The sequence below is a fragment of the Choristoneura fumiferana genome, chromosome 5 (genome assembly GCF_025370935.1).
Source record: "Choristoneura fumiferana chromosome 5, NRCan_CFum_1, whole genome shotgun sequence".
NCBI classification, from domain to species: domain Eukaryota; kingdom Metazoa; phylum Arthropoda; class Insecta; order Lepidoptera; family Tortricidae; genus Choristoneura; species Choristoneura fumiferana.
In genome coordinates, this window is record NC_133476.1 from 20,424,055 (window position 1) to 20,440,977 (window position 16,923).

A 16,923-nucleotide genomic window follows, 5' to 3' on the forward strand; every position below is an offset into this window, starting at 1 on the left:
ATGAATACAGTAGCGGCTTTAGGGTAGGGCGCGGTGGGGCGACCGCCCAGGGTGCCGGACTTAAAGGGGCGCCTGAAGCCTCTTCTAGAAAATTCCCAAAAGTTTGGAGCGCCGAGGAAATCTCGCCCAGGGCCCTGGAAGTGCTAAAACCGGCACTGTATGAATACCAGGCAAAGGCAAGGGATAAACGTACTTATATGGGTAAATACATATTAAATATCCAAGACCCGGAACAAACATTCGTATTATTCATACAAATATCTGCCCCGGCCCGGGACCACAAGCTTCGCAGTCAGGTTCTCTAACCACTTGGCCATCCGTATTTTAGTACCTATAGGAGTCCACACGTTTCTGAGAAAAAGGGCCTTGACAATGGACACCAAAGTGATTAAATAGGGGTAACGGTTTTTTTCTTTTACGTTACACATTTACAACATACCACTAATCCTACTAAAACGATAATTCTCACTCTCGCTCACTCGGAAACGAAGAAATAGCCAAAGCAACAAGCTTTATTTAATTTGCAATTTTGTTTTCTTAGTCTTCTATGTTACAAGTAATTTTGATGACCATTTCGGGACCAAGGTGTATAAAAAAAAACATTTTAAAAATAAATAAAATACAAAATACATTTTATAAAATTAATATTTATTAATACATTGATTTTGTTCAACAATAACATTTAATTTTACATATACTCACAAATTTGCAGTAAGTAAACAAGTAAAATAAAAAGGAACATCTCGCGGGAGTTAATCTCAAACAGTAGGGCTACTACGAAACTCGAAGTTCGTATCGTACCATCCCTCTCGCTCTCGTGTTAAATAGTATAGGGGTAAGAGGGACCGCACGACACGAACTTCGAGTTTCGTAGTAGCCCTGCAGAGCAGTTTCTTAAGATATAAATGTAACCTAAGGCTGTGCCAAAGGATTAAGTCAATAAATTTAAAAATGTATATAAAATGCATCAATATGAAACTTCTTAAATATTACGTATCGGAATGTTATTCTTAAGTCTACGTACAAAACATGTAAATATATTTAAATATTACAAATACAAATTCTCACTCGCAACTGGTTGTACGTCAATGAGCCTATTTTTTACACGTATTTTGTTTCATATAATATCTGAATTTCACAGTGCTTTGGTTTAACTGTTATGCTGTGAAATGTAAAAAATAATAAATAAATTAATTTAATAAAAATAAATATACCTACACACAAAGTGATTCGACAGTAAATTGGACATCTATAGCAACAATATTAAAATAATAATCCACTGACTAAAAATGCCGCAAAAATAATTTAAAAAAATAATTCAATTAGGTTCAGCTGGTGGACGATTGATTTATATCGAGCTATAAACTTCTTTTTTTTTGTTACATTCCATTGTACACTCAAGGACTTTAATTTATGAGCCGCAATGGAACCATTTCAAAGGAAGTTAAAGGGTTAATAAATATATGATTTCACTGGGCGCCTACTGTTAAGTTATGTCACAAACTAAATGCAACAATTGTTGATTGAATAGATACAAATTTAAAATAGCTTACTGAACCATTTGAATCGTATAGTCTCAGATCAAATAAAAAGTAAAGATGGAGCGCGGTGAAACGCCCGGTGAGGCCGGTTTTATAAACATGTGTGCGTAGGCCGGTGTTGCCATAATAATTCTTAGTACCCCGATAGGTAGTACAAAAATATCGTTACCGTTGAATAACGATTTTATAGCGTTTTAATTACTTTCATACTTTGATACCGTTATTACAATAAAAAACGTTGATAACGTTGCGTGTCACTTTCTCACGTTTTAAGCCGTGTTAATAAAGAATAGAATTAATAAAAAAGGATTATATTACATAGGCGGCTTTTACCCAATACCTAATAGGGTAACTACAATATTATAATGGCAACACTAGTGTTGACGTTTTATGTTAAGTAATAAGGTTTTGGTGTAGTTTGGTCGCAAGTATGTGCGTGCCACTGTGTTAGCACACGGATTGGTGTAGTTTGACCGGCCTCACTTCGTTGTTCGCAGAGCCCTATCTTTAGTTTTTATTTGATCTGAGCGTATAGTAGTGAATTTCATATAATAAGCACTTTTTGACGGCTGTCATTTCATTACAAATTATAACCTAAAAAGTTTAAAATTTTAAATAGTGACAGTCGCCAAGAAACTAGTAACACTGCTTATTTCTTTAGCATTATCACATCTCACATTCTCACTAAGAAACTCCCAAAAATGTGTAGGGGCCATTCACGTATTCTCATAATATGCGATTGGTCCCAAGACATCTTTAGGCACTTTATTTTGTCTATGGTAATCTAATCAGCCTTCTTAGCCTTAGACTTTTCCTTGCCCTTCGGTTTGGAGGGATAGATGACGAACAGGGACAACTGGGCAGTGCACAGGAGGAAAGCCACTATGTTTTGGAGCTGTAAAAATAAAAAAATAAACCATCAAGAACTTATATTAAGTTATTCTTATTAACCAGTGTAGTGAGATTAGTTAGTAATTTTTATTGCTGTGCTATCATATTTTATTTTTAAATTTTGCTTGTGTACAGTGAAAGTTACGAAAATATCGTCGTATATACATATTTTTGTAACATTGGCCGTATATATGTATATAGATACCTTTGTAGGTAGTCGGCTGTACTAATATTGTGCCCAACAACAGTTCAATTAGTTGATAAGTAGTAATATTAAAATTGATAATTAAAAAAAAACTTTCTTAACATTCTTCATGAAAATGATAGTTTCCGAAAGCGTTGGTAGATTTAAGAAAGGACACAGTAAAAGAGAACTTACCGGCATATTTATTAGCAAAAGGAAACTTATTTGATCTGACAGAAGGCATAATTTTGTCACAATTATACATATAAGTATATTGAAATACAAATCACCATATCATATCATAAGACTATGCCGCAATTAGGTGTGATTAAAATTGCGTCAACTTGAAATCTAGTAAAGATAAAAGCATTAAAGGATACTTAACTGCCACATCATATTTTACAACTAATGTATTACCGCAATTAGATCATCGACTCATCAGGACGGAATGATTTGAATATTTCATAGTAAAAATTAGATCTTCCTAATGTTGTAAATCATTTTGAAGACTTTATTTTTTCGACAGACGGCTCAGTGTATTGATAGAAACCACCTGGTAATTAACTTTTTAGCCAAATTGAAAAAAAAAACATATTTTGTACAAAAAATAACTTCACAGTTAACATTTCTGCAGTAGGTATACACGAGCTATAAAAAATTCAGGCAACCTGAAGGAGCCAAGTTGTTATGGCGCCACGCCACTGGTACTCACCACAATGAAGTTATTCTTGAGGATGATGCCGTACAGCAGCCACATGAAGGTGACCACGGAACCGGAGAGGATCATGGGGAAGGGCAGGCCCTCCGTACTCTTGTTTGCAATTATCTCTTTCTGTAACACAAATGACTAGGTTTTTAGGGTTCCGGAGCCAAAATGGCAAAAACGGAACCCTTATAGTTTCGCCATGTCTGTCTGTCTGTCCGTCCGTCCGCGGCTTTGCTCAGGGACTATCAATGCTAGAAAGCTGTAATTTTGCACGGATATATATGTAAACTATGCCAACAAAATGGCACAATAAAAAAACTAAAAAAAAATTTTTTTTAGGGTACCTCCCATAGACGTAAAGTGGGGTGTTTTTTTCTCTCATCTAACCCTAATAGTGCGGGGTATTGTTAGATAGGTCTTTTAAAACCATTAGGGGTTTGCTAAGACAATTTTTCGATTTAGCGATTTGTTTGTGAAATATTCAACTTTAAATTGCAAATTTTCATTAAAATCGAGCGTCCCCCCCTCTAAAATCCAAACAAGTGGGAGGCAAAATTTGAAAAAATTCAGGATGGTAGTAAGTATATAAAACTTTCAAGGAAAACTTAACGGTTAAGTTTGCTTGAGAATTATTAGTAGTTTAAGAGTAAATAGTAGCCTAAGGTATAAAATATACCTAAACTATGGAAGATTCCGTATAAAATACGAAATCCTTAGAAAAATTTACTTAATTTTTTCGTATTGGCCACGGAACCCTATTTCGGGCGTGTCCGACACGCTCTTGGCCGTTGTTTTAAAATTTGTATATCTTTGGTATGTTATCAGAGATAAAAAAATGCGATACCAATCGTATTGCACTTTCTTAGAAGTTAAGGGACAACCATGGAATGTTATGGAATAAGAGGAAATGGCATGCCAATGAAACAGGCTGGCCTTAAATAATTTGTAGTGAGTAATAGTAACATCAATTTCGCTGTCAAATTTCTCCGGTGTTGAATCTAAGTGCTTTCGCATAGAGTTAATTTATCTATCAGGTGATAGCTACATTTTTGAACAAACAGCTGTCATTTATCTTTCTGCTATTCTACGCTAGGTGGCAGCATATACTAGTATTTACAATAGACTCTCAACACTATATTGCAGGTGGTAGGACCTTGTGCAAGGCCCGCCCGGATTGCTACCACCATCTTGCTCGCTAATCCTGCCGTGAAGCAGCAGTGCTTGCACTGTTGTGTTTCGGCGTGGAGAGTAAGACAGCCGGTGAAATTACTGGCACTTGAGGTATCCCATCTTAGGCCTCTAGGTTGGCAGCGCATCTGCAATACCCTGGTATGTTTATGGGCGTTGGTGATCTCATACCATCAGGAGACCCACTTGCTCGATTGCCAACCAGTCGAATAAAAATAAATTATATATGTATATACTGTTGCCGTGCATAAAAATATGATTAATTTTGTAATAGCATGTCTAAATTGGAGGGCCCGAAAAAGTGAAAAAATAAAAATAAAATACTTACCAGTCCGAAGAGCGGTGAAGCGATCAAGTAGAACATGAACGCTGTGAGGATGGTCCCGAAACGTGCCTCAACCAGTTTGGGATCCTCCATTTGGACGTAGCCGATGACGGCGGCCGAGAACGCGCCGCAGATGCCGAGCTGCGCCCAGGCCTTAACCTTAAAAAAAAAGGTTGGTGTCTTGTCTGTCTCTTCTACGATTTTGCCCTTACATTCGACATTAGAAATATCCGAGTATGGCGATATTTTTGACAAAATCTTTTTGCCTTTTGTTCATTATAATATGTTTACATTTTCATACTTTTTGACCGTTGTACATTTTGATAATGAGGCATTTCGAACCATTGTATATTTAGACATTTGTACCAAAATGATCTTTACATATATATTCGTGCAAAATTACAGCTTTCTAGTATTGATAGTCCCTGAGCAAAGCCGCGGACGGACAGACAGACAGACATGGCGAAACTATAAGGGTTCCGTTTTCGCCATTTTGGCTACGGAACCCTAAAAAGGAAACCGGGGAATACGCTAGAGAGAAAAAAACGACTTGGTAAATTTTGCGAATGGAAAGATTGTTCAGATCAGGAAAAAAAAGATTTTGTCAAAAATATCGCCACACGAAAGAGAGGGATTGGGCTGTAATTCCCATTGAGATTGAGAACTTCACATAAATTTCTTATCAGAGGCGTGACGGTTTCCTCACGATGTGTCCCTTCACCGTAAAATTCATGGTCAAATGTAATTTCACACATGGATTCTGAAATACTCACGAGGTGCGAGCCGGGTTTGAACCCACGAGAAACCGTGTAGAGGCGTCATACCAACTTAACCACCGGGAATCCGGCCAACCAGCCGAAAATCTTAATCGCTTGCATACGCCAATATTATTTTTGTTTAAAAAAATCTCAGATTTCATTGAGCAAGCATACCTATAGCCATGGATTATATTGAAATAGGTCAGATAGATATCGAGAGTAAAGGTGAAAAAAAAGGTGAAAAATTAAAGTAAATGACCAGAGGCCGTATTGCCTAACGTTTCTGACGCTCGCGATCGCAATCAAATGACAGTTTTTGTATGCGATATCTGTCATTTGATTGCGATCACGAGCGTCAGAAACGTTAGGCAACACGGCCTCTGTTGTATGTAGTTTCGAATCGAAATTCGAAAAATGACTTAAGCTCTATATCAGTTCTGTGCACTAAGTACTACATGCAAGTTGCAACACAGGCCGTATTGCCTAACGTTTCTGACGCTCGCGATCGCGATCAAATGACAGTTTTTGTATGTGATATCTGTCATTTGATTGCGATCACGAGCGTCAGAAACGTTAGGCAACACGGCCTCTGTTGTATGTAGTACTTAGTGCTCAGAACTGATATAGAGCTAAAGTCATTTTTCGAATTTCGATTCGAAACTACATACAACAGAGGCCGTATTGCCTAACGTTTCTGGCGCTCGCGATCGCAATCAAACGACAGATATCGCATACGAAAACTGTCATTTGATTGCGATCACGAGCGTCAGAAACGTTAAGTTTTTCACCTATACCTACCTAGGTAAGTATATTAAATAGTGTAATAGATACCTTTTCAGTGGTATAGTTGAAGTAGATCATCAGATAAACAATGCTGATGGCTATGCCGAAGAAATTGACCCGGATCATGGTGTCATCCCGGAGGATGAACCCGTACTTCAAGTTGAGGATTCCCCTGTGGAAACAAGGTCTCATTATTATAGACTTGTTCTGACAAGGAGGAAGTGACCAGACCAGAGTGAACTATAACGTCGAAAACACATCAAATGCAGGAGCATACATACTAGGAAGGAAGGATCCTTCCTAAATACAATTTAAGTATGCATGTATTAGTTACATATAAACTTTCATCTAGGTACTATTACAGGCACGCTTAAATCAAACTGAAACTCACAACATTTATTGACATAAAAAACACACTACATCACAACAAAAACACAGTAAAAACATAAATAGAAGAAGAGAGAAAAATTCGAGATGTGTACTGTAGTGCGATGCCAAAAGGACTCAGCTCAGCATGTGCCGTAGCCCTGTAACCAGAGCTGCAGCGTTACGTGGGTGCACTCACTGGGGTTCAGCTGAACTTGCAAACAACCGCATGATTCCACTCTAAATTAACTGACATCACATCCGTTCGTTCACATTTTCTATATACCAAGAGTTAAATCTTGAAATCTAATTTATTAGTTTTATTAAGTACTTTAAACTCAAGGAAAGCTACGGGTAACAGCTAGTTCACAACGTAATATTATAGATATGATAAGAAACAAATACAAAACTATTATCTCGACACGTTTAGTCTGAGTAGGTAACGACGATATGGCCTAAAAGTTAACCCGACAAAGACCCAAGTCATTATTGTTGGCAGCTCGAAACTTATCCCAAGGGTTGACTTTGTATCTTTGCCATCTGTATTTTTCGACGGAGTTCTGATACCATTTGCCGATCAGGTAAAAAATCTGGGTGTTATCTTGGACCGCACTCTGTCATGGACTCCATATGTATGTGAGATTAGCAGGAAGGTGTTTGCTGCGATGGGATCCCTAAGACGCCTTCAGAATTTCCTTCCATTTGCTACCAAGGTTGCGCTTGCACGGACTTTACTGCACCCTATTTTCGATTATGCTGACATTTGTTATCCCGATCTTTTAGAAGAGCACTTGAATAAACTTGAGCGAATTCAAAATCTGTGCATTCGGTTCATATTTGGCCTACGTAAATATGATCATGTTTCTAATTTCCGATCACAGCTCAGGTGGCTCCCATCCGCTTTCGCCGAAACTCTCACATTCTCCATCTTCTCTACGGCATTCTCTTTAACCCTGCAACTCCTTGCTACCTCAAAGAGCGATTTAGCTATGTTACTTCTGTTCGTTGCTCTCAGAACTTCCTCCTTACTGTCCCACTTTCAAACTCTAAATTCTATGTTTATTCTTACACTGTCCAGGCCACTCGGTTGTGGAACTCCCTACCGATAGACTTGAGGCGCGCAAAGTCCTTGCCTATCTTTAGGTCTATGCTTAGGGAGCACTACCTGTCATCTTGCGTATAAATGTTATAGTTAGCTTATTTATGTGTTATTATGGTATCCATCTACCTATCTATCTGTTTAGATTTGTTGTGTATGTGTATTGTATGTGTTAGTTTTATGTATTCTTGATACAGCTCTGATCTACTGTAAATTGCACCACCTGCTAAAATGTATTCCTTATTTCTGTCCATTGTAAAGGTTGCCTGGAAGAGATCGCTCTGAAGCGATAAGGCCGCCTATTGCTTACCTTAGAAAATCTCTATGTATATACTTGTTTTCTCTGTACTGTTTACTGTATTGGTGTGCAATAAAGAGTTATTGTATTGTATTGTATTGTAATGAGGTAACGTATATACGTTACCTCATTACCTACTCAGCTATATAGCTTGTAGTTATTTTAGCTCGTATCATTCAACATATTATAGTTTGGCCTTGACTATCACTACTAGTCATCGAAATTACGCCGCTTGTATAAACAATTTCAAGTTCTAAGTATAAGTAGTATAGTTTGATAATTCCAGCCTGCCCAGGGATCTTCTCGTGTGGGCTTTTCGTGTGCGGTCTGGTCACATTCCACTAAACAGTTTTTTGAATTTGATGAGTGTTGTGCAATCACCTTTGTGTATAGGTTGTAATAAGACTGAAGACTTAATTTACTTTCTTTTGGAATGTGATCAGAATAAGGACATCAGAGACAGGTATTTGGATGGTATGGGCTTGTTCAATGGAGGTGTAAATGTAATTCTGAATCGACCGCTTGCTGATTTACAGGTTCATTAGACAGGCCTTTGCATCCAGAGACGTGGCTTCAGTGCAACGGAGAGCGTAAAATTTGTAGTGTGGTGTATATAACTGAGGCTCCCCATGAGGCTGACATAGTCACATTTGGTGTACTAAAGCCTCGTTAAAATACTAGATAAAAAAAAAAGTTCTAATTGGCGACGTACAATTATTAAAACTTCATCACAGATATGGTATAGAGGAATATGGCTTGTTTATCTCAATATTGAGTGCTAGTAGAGCCGCCAGCTAATGCAGACAGACCATAAAAAAAAAGTTGCCTATTTGAGACACGACAGATACGAACTCTTGCAACTAATAATGATAGGCAAAGTGGCAGGCAAAGAGCAGTGGATCGAGAATACGCAATATCCGGAAAAGACGGAAATTAATTCTACCAGACGTGCGCGGATGTGTTGCGGGGAATTTGTTTTTCATGAACCAATAGAAACGCTTAATTTACCTATCCTCGCTCAGCACAGCTCTAGCGGCAACAACTGAGCCACAGTATAACAAGTTTTCCCTACAGTAGGCCGACGCCTTTGAAGTTGAGCGATACCGCAGCCTGTATAGGAATTTACGCAAGTAAGGAAGGGTTGTCACCAATTTAAAATTTGGAAGGTAGATGTCTTTTACAAATCGGTACGTATTGCGTAATTATGTAAAACAAAATAATTTAGGGGTGGCATACTTACTAGGGGTAAAAAGTATCAAAATATACTATTGATGAAATAAAAAAGTTTTTTTCCACAAAATATACTTTCATAGATTAGTAACCGACAAATACTTTCTGTTTCTAAACTTAATGGACTTAAAACTCTTATTATTGAATTTAATTATATAAAAAAGAAATATAATTATATAAATAGATGAAATTTAGTTCCTTATTTATGCGAGATGAAGATTTGCACGTACTCACAGTACCTGTCGTATGCACCTTAATAAATTTTAATAAAAATGTAAAAGTAAAAAAAACGCGATTGCTCTGTCTAGACGTATCCGTCGGATTACTGTAGGGAAACTGGTTATACTGTGACTGAGCGGAGCGAGGATTGGTAAACGAAGCGTTTCTATTGGTTCATCAAAAACACATTCCTTGCACATCTCTGATGGAAACGCAGCCTAAAAGCGCCGCAGAGCTTTTCAGACTGCCAAAAGACCGAATCAGATATGCGGAGCTGACTGCCAACTTCCGCTAGTTGGAGGCACTTGAAGAGAGTCAATATTGAGGCAACAGGGACGCAAGGACAACTTTTAAGCTTCCTAGCATAATGTTGCTCTATACCGATTGTCCTACAGCGTTAGCCTGTTTCTTTCGGCGTTTTTCGCTCCATCTTAACGAACATAATTCACGTAACAATTCGTATGTGGGCCCGACTCGCAAACCGCCAGGCCCTACGAAGTGCCAAATTCGAACTTCGTCGTATCTCGCCGTCCCGCTGACACTAAATTATTTAACACGAGAGAGAGAGACGGCACTATCATCATCATCATCATCCCAGCCTATATACGTCCCACTGCTGGGCACAGGCCTCCTCTCAGAACAAGAGGGCTTGGGCTATAGTTCCCACGCGGGCCCAGTGCGGATTGGGAACTTCACACGCACCATTGAATTGCTTCGCAGGTTTGTGCAGGTTTCCTCACGATGTTTTCCTTCACCGCAAAGCGATCGCTTCGATTTTCGAATTTCATAGTACCTAACCCCCCAGCTTTCTCGCTCATGCGAAAGAGCCACTTACATGACCAGACCGCCGGAGAACGGCATCATAGGCACGCCCCGCGTGTTGCTTTGCTTGTAGATTTCGTAACACATGAACGTCCCGGAGAACATCTGGCCCATGGTGACGATGGCGGCCACCGTGCCCACCAGGTCTTTGTACGGCTGCAGGATGTCTGACAGGGCTTCCATCTTGGATCCTGGGGGGAGATGGCCGATGTTAGATAATTGTTTCAGATGTTATTTTGCAGAAGTCCGCATCAATCAAACCACAAGCTTAAACTATCTACCTAGCCGTGACGTGGTGCCGTAACAATTTGATTTCCACTGGATTCACTAATTTTTTTTAGTAATTATAATGGCAACTGCCAAAGATTATATACGTACAGTCAGCAGCATAAGTAGATGAGCAGTTACGGTGTTCAAAATTATCTACACACGTCTCTACTGCACTCATCATCATCATCTCAGCCGTAGGACGTCCACTGTTGGATATAGGCCTCCCCCATAGACCTCCAGTCGCTTCGGTTGGCAGCGGCCTGCATCCACCGTGAACCCGCGGCTTTAACCAGGTCATCCGTCCATCTTGTTGGTGCACTACAACTGCTTATCTACTTCTGCTGCTGACTTTACTACCTACGAGGTGTTGCATCCATAGACAAGCATAAAATTCAAATCTATTATTGTCAAGAAGATAGATATGTATTACCATCAAGGGGTATTGTAATAGTAGATTATTGTCGTGGCCTGGAAGTAGGCAATTGCTGGCTGAGTATGAGTATTAAACTTTGACTTTGAAAAGCTTTTCTCAAAAATGGTGAATAATTCTGAAATAGAATAAACTTTTTCTCAAAATATATTATAAAATTTAATTTTATTCCAATATTTTTCTTATGCTTTCCCGCCTTTTTTCATTAAAAATAAACTGCAGGTGTATTTTTCCACCGAAAACACCACAAGCTATTTCAGACCCAATAGAAAAAGTCCGGAGTTCCAACAAAATATCTGATACCGGCCATTAGACTTGGCTGTATACGACTTGTGCCAACATTTCCATGGCCTTTTTAACTTAAAAAAAATGTGCCTAATTGCAGGCGCGCTAATTCATTATTGTCGAGCTAGCGCCGAGCGCGCCTGCAATCGTTTTTAACTTTTTAATTTTTCGCTGACCATAAACTATGCACTTCACCTTCTGATATGTAAAGAATAATGACAACTTTTACGGACATTTTTGAGAAAAGAATAATGTCAACTTTTACGGACATTTTTGAGAAAAATTAATAATGATGTACTTATTAGTGGTTGGCGAAACGTTTGGCAGAAATAAGTACCGTACCTATGCCTATGACTCAGATTACTATATTACTATTAACTATTAACCTAAAGCGTGAAACTTATTATTGTCATCGCGACTTCGGAAGATAATAAAATTAGATTAGATTATGATTATACTGATGTGGCGTTACGATGCAATTTTACCGAAACTGTATAATTAGTTTTCTGAAAAGTCTATAATATATTTATTTATATATTAGTCAACAAAAATTAAAGCATTACAGTTAACACCAATGCGCTGTAAAATTCAAATTATACAAAACAAAAAGACATACAAAGAAAACAAAAATTACATACAAAAAAAAACTAATTAGGGATTTTTGAAAGTGGTCTTCGTCGCTACCCTAAAACGACGGAACACCACACCCTCCGGCCAGAAACTGGAGCGCAGGATCGAACATCTGCTGGTGCTTGGCAGGCACTTGGAGTCTAAATGAGCTGAAATTGTTAGATCTTTGAGACTGGAGCGGGAGGATGGACAGCTCTAGATGGGCTCCCTGTAACCGGGCCTTTACGGCCTCGCGGACGTGCTCGAACACCTTCTCCGGTGTCGTCTTCTTGTCCAACTGAGGCAGGTAGATGTCCACCATCGGTACTGCAGCTTGAATACAGGACGACGCTGCAGGAACGGTCTTACGCTGATTACGATTGCGCTTTAGACGGCGTTTCCGATTTACCACCGGAGTGAAGCCATCATCATGCGCATCAACTTTTGGCGCTGGGTGATCGGTGGCCGCAGGCTGCTCCTGGGCTCCCTTTGCAGAGTTCAGGGGGCGCGCGCGGCGACGAGACACCTGTGCGTCATCCTTTTGCACCCGAGATGAAATGGGAGCAACGGGAGTCGGCGTAGGCGACACAGAACGGGGCGGCAAATCGACGTTGCGCGCCAAAGCAGGTGCGGGTTTATTAACCTGCGACTGGTTAGTGTAAGTTGCCTTCATACCGTTCGACGAGACGACATTTTGCCCAATAACTGGGCCGCGGCGACGCGGTGTCACATTTCGCTGATGCGCCAGTGCCCGAGCCGCCTCAGCCGATGCATCGCGCAATGAAGTCAACTCTCCTCGTAGATCGGCATTCTCGCGTTCCGACGTATCCAACCTCTTCTAGATGGCGGTTACATCCGCTCACAGGAGGACGATGTCCTTAAGAAGCCGCGCGACATCGACACGCTCAAACTTCACATGTGGCATCTTGCTAGGGTCTTTCGGCACGTAGGTTGGGACGTCATCCGGATCAGCTTCAGGGATATATTGATTAGCTACACATTTTCTATCGTATTTTATGATTTAAATACGGGTTTTGTTCCGCGTCCCTTGGTTTTAGAGAAGCTCGATATTTCGGCACAGTTGCATGCGCCATGATCACGAGATCATGGCACTGTCGCATGCATCTGTCGTCTCGTGATCATACGCTAACGCACTTGTAATCAGAATCGTTTTCACTAGAGTATCCCAGTGTTAATTAATTGACGAATTGGATTCAAATCAGATACCGCGCTCCGACCTTGACGGCAAATTCACGAACATTGCGAGAGGAGGAAGTAATCGCAACTAAAACGTGCATACATTTAGGGATATGTTTAATTACATTGTTAATAATGACTTGCAAATTCCGTAGCTAAGTAGACAGCGGCTTTTTACTTCATTGAGCCAAGAATATAGCATTTTATTAGGCGTATCCGCTAAAATTACTATGATTTTACAGCATAAACTGACGATAGGTAGAGTAGTCGTTTACCTACAAAAAAAGTAGAGAAAACCTGGATTGACGCTGATTTCTGTTAAATTTAAGGCAGTATTTCGCCTTTGTATATCTCTTTATCTTAACTTCTGTACTTACTAACTAAGTATCTGTAACTTTAATATGTTTTATGTTCAATAATGAGTTACAATACAATACAATATTCAACAGGTCCAATGAAGTTAATTTCTCTAAGACATTAGTGACCTAACCTTACAGTTTAAATTTAAAACATAACCAAGAATTAAGATACATTGACTATTTTTTTGTCATCGCGGTCTCGATAAAGTTCAATTTTATTGCGAGAGCATTTTCAATAAGTAAATTATTATGAGCTGTTTTTTAACTGGATAAGTAGAATCTGAAGGCCACCAGAAAGAAGGAAATCAAATTCGCTGAGCGGTAATCTACCTATTCATAAGGATTCAGCTACACGCTCAATTATACTTGCGCAAATTCTAATTTGCACAAGCATGTGCGTTAAGACGGCAAAACGGTTTACCGCGCAAATGGTTTTTGGACGCCATAGTTTTTGCCGTAAGTCGCTACGAGTAGCCGGGCCTTAAGCAGTGAACTATTCCTTCACCACGTACTTAAGTAGTTAACGAAAGTGACTTCCCGCTACATGAGACGTAAATAAACTATTTGACACTGACCCAAGCTCGCATCATCGACAAAATAGACTCTAGAGCACTGAGTCAAGGTGCAATCAATTCGTGGTAAGCATTGCAATTGAAGACAGAAAACAATCACATCCCGAGTTTATGAGTTCTAATGGGCTGAATTGAAATTGACGCGTGTGCGTCACGTCACGCGCACACCCACACCGTGACGTCACGCGGATCGCTCACACATCAAGCAACGTCGGAAACTGGCTTGTTTGTACAGGTGGCGGGAAAGGTCGGTTAGAGGTCGTACTCCGTACCAGCCAGCAATTTACTTAGTAAAAAATAAAAAAGTATTTTAATGCAAATAAGTGGCAGAAAGAAGTGGAAACCTTTGCCGTCTGTGGGCCACCAAATTGGCTATAAAAAAAAATTAATAGAGCTTGAATTTTCTTTTTATTTTTATAATTATTTATTAGTATTATCCATTTGTGTCAATTGAAAACAATGGAACTCAATTTCCGCACTACATTTAGCTCACTATTTGAAGTCAACACCACATATTTTATTTAGTTGTTAGCTGCCAAACAACTTGTCACCTTGAGGTTCAAACTATCTTTGTTCTGTACTAAATTTCATCATAATCGGTTCATTGGTTTGGATGTGAAAGTGTAACAGACAGACATACAGAGTTGCTTTTGCATTTATAATATTAATATATAAGTATAGTAGAGATAGTAGGGATTATGAATTATTTAATTTACAATTGAAACTTGTTCTCTACTATCACTAATAATAAAGTATAATATGCATAGGTTATAGTAAGAAGAGTCTTCCTTTAACTATTTTAAACCATTATGATAAGTGATTACAAACAAGAATGTAATTTATGAATCAATGTACTGACTGAACATAGCTAGACCAATAAATTACTTACATGAATGAATGAGTGTGGTTGAACCCAACAACAAAATGATAGTAAAATGTCTAAATTCAAAATTCCCACAAAACATAAGATCGATTTATTGGCTTTGAACATGCAACCCTTGTTATGTTTAAAATAAAATATTAACTTGAAACCACTTAAGCAAACAATTTAGAACCAAGAAAATAATGCATGTCACTTATCAGAGCAGCAGACTACTTATTATATTATTTATCTTTATCCTGGTGGGCTCTCACATTACTTTATAAAGGACCAATTAACACTAAGAATAATGGCCGAATGTACTTCATAAAGTAAAAATTGTTCATTGAAAAAAGAATCTTAATTTTTTTTAAATAATAATCCAAAATAACAAAATTGATGGACCATTTCTACGGTGTAAGTAAAAAAGTGGAAAAAGTTAGGTCCCAGGTGGTTAAATAATTATTTATGAACTTGAAGCTAAAATATTTACTCTTTATGCCTTTAAATTTCAAACCAGATTAAATCACTTAAAGTTTTCAGACATAAGTTTCCATATGCAATCAAATCCCACTAATATTATAAATGTGCAAGTTTGTAAGTCTGTTTGTTTGTTACTTCATCACGTCTAAACTGCTAAACCAATTTAGATGAAATTCGTTATACGGATATTTTGAGTCCCAGGAAAGGACATAGGTTAGTTTTTACCCCGGAAAATTTAATAGTTCCAGCGGGATAGTGAAAACCGAATTCTACGCGGACGGAGTCGCGGGTAACGGCTAGTAATAAATTATTTTTTCATTTCAGTGGGCAACTTATAACAAGATGATAATTTTACAACAATAATGTCTATTCACGCGCTAGATATGAGATAAGGGCCAATCTATAAATTACATCATAACCATTTTGACCATTTTTAGAACCTTCCACTTGTCACACTTTTACCTACTTTGAAAATTGGAATTATTTTCTTTGTATGTCATAATTATAGCCAAACCAATAGACTCCACTAAATATGTGACATGATTTAAAAATGACCATAATTTCAAGATTAATTTATTTTAAGTCATATACCTAAATAATTGTGGATAAAATTTGTATACTTACTAATCTCAGTCTTAGAATAAAACTAATACAAAAAGGAAAAACAAGTCTACACTTGTTAATTGGACAGAAAATATGCTTTATAATGACCTTTTTTTGATGAGCAATAAAAAACTGCTACGCAGTAAAAGCACGTAAAAGTAACAGCTTAGTGCTTAGCGATTGTAATAAGACTCCGCAAGTCCGCAACCCAATAGGTACCTAACTTGAAGAAGTAATTAATATGAAACAATTATACAATGAGACAGCTAAGCATGCCATTACAATAAGTTTTTTATCATAGTTTTAAAGTACCTATTGCACCATTATAATCTCATTTAGAAGCAGGCATATTGTATAGAAATCGGAAGTACTTACGGGATAACGCTCTTGATTATAAATAGGGGTCTAGGATAAAATTTGATCCTATAATACACCAAAATAATGTGTTATCGTCGAGAATGTAATTTCGGCAAATAAACAAAAACCACACACAACCTCGCGAAGTAGCTAGCGCCGAACTGACTGACCATGAACTGACAGTGGTTTGGTTGGTTGGTTGGTTGGACTTTGACTTGACAGTTCTGACAGGCGAGCGGCCTTCAAAAATGACTTTCACTGACAGCCATGAATGACCCAGCAGTAAACTGTCAAATACACGTGGCCTTAAGGTGCGGCCACAGTCGCTTGACGCTCGCTTGCAGTGATTTATAAATGTCACGTGACCCTATTTTGAATTTCCCACGACTCAAAAAATTAGCGTCAAGTCACCGCGTCGAACAGCAGCGTCAAGATGGCTGCTTGCAGGAATGATTTTGAACCTGAGGAATGCACCTCCTTTAGTGGCAG

The 16,923-nt window shown here is 38.5% G+C and overlaps 1 protein-coding gene across 1 annotated transcript; it reads right to left on the minus strand.

The window, feature by feature from the left end:
* Window positions 1-627: 627 nt before the first annotated feature.
* LOC141428385 (sugar transporter SWEET1) lies at window positions 628-16,623 on the minus strand. The gene is made up of 6 exons (XM_074088366.1): window positions 16,453-16,623; window positions 10,424-10,601; window positions 6,425-6,548; window positions 4,839-4,994; window positions 3,329-3,448; window positions 628-2,436 (listed from the first exon to the last, which is right to left on the minus strand). The coding sequence occupies exons 2-6, from the start codon at window positions 10,591-10,593 to the stop codon at window positions 2,326-2,328; spliced, it is 681 nt and encodes a 226-aa protein (XP_073944467.1). The 5' UTR covers window positions 10,594-10,601; window positions 16,453-16,623; the 3' UTR covers window positions 628-2,325.
* Between the last annotated feature and the right edge of the window lie 300 nt (window positions 16,624-16,923).

Bases quoted from the DNA above. Each gene is read 5' to 3' on its own strand.
- LOC141428385 (XM_074088366.1), bottom strand. From the start codon at position 10,593: ATGGAAGCCCTGTCAGACATCCTGCAGCCGTACAAAGACCTGGTGGGC. The intron at 4,995-6,424 runs GTATCTATTACA...TTTTTTTTTAAG, and splicing joins TCAACTATACCACTGAAAAG to GTTAAGGCCTGGGCGCAGCT. The intron at 2,437-3,328 runs GTGAGTACCAGT...TTATTTTTACAG, and splicing joins TCAAGAATAACTTCATTGTG to CTCCAAAACATAGTGGCTTT.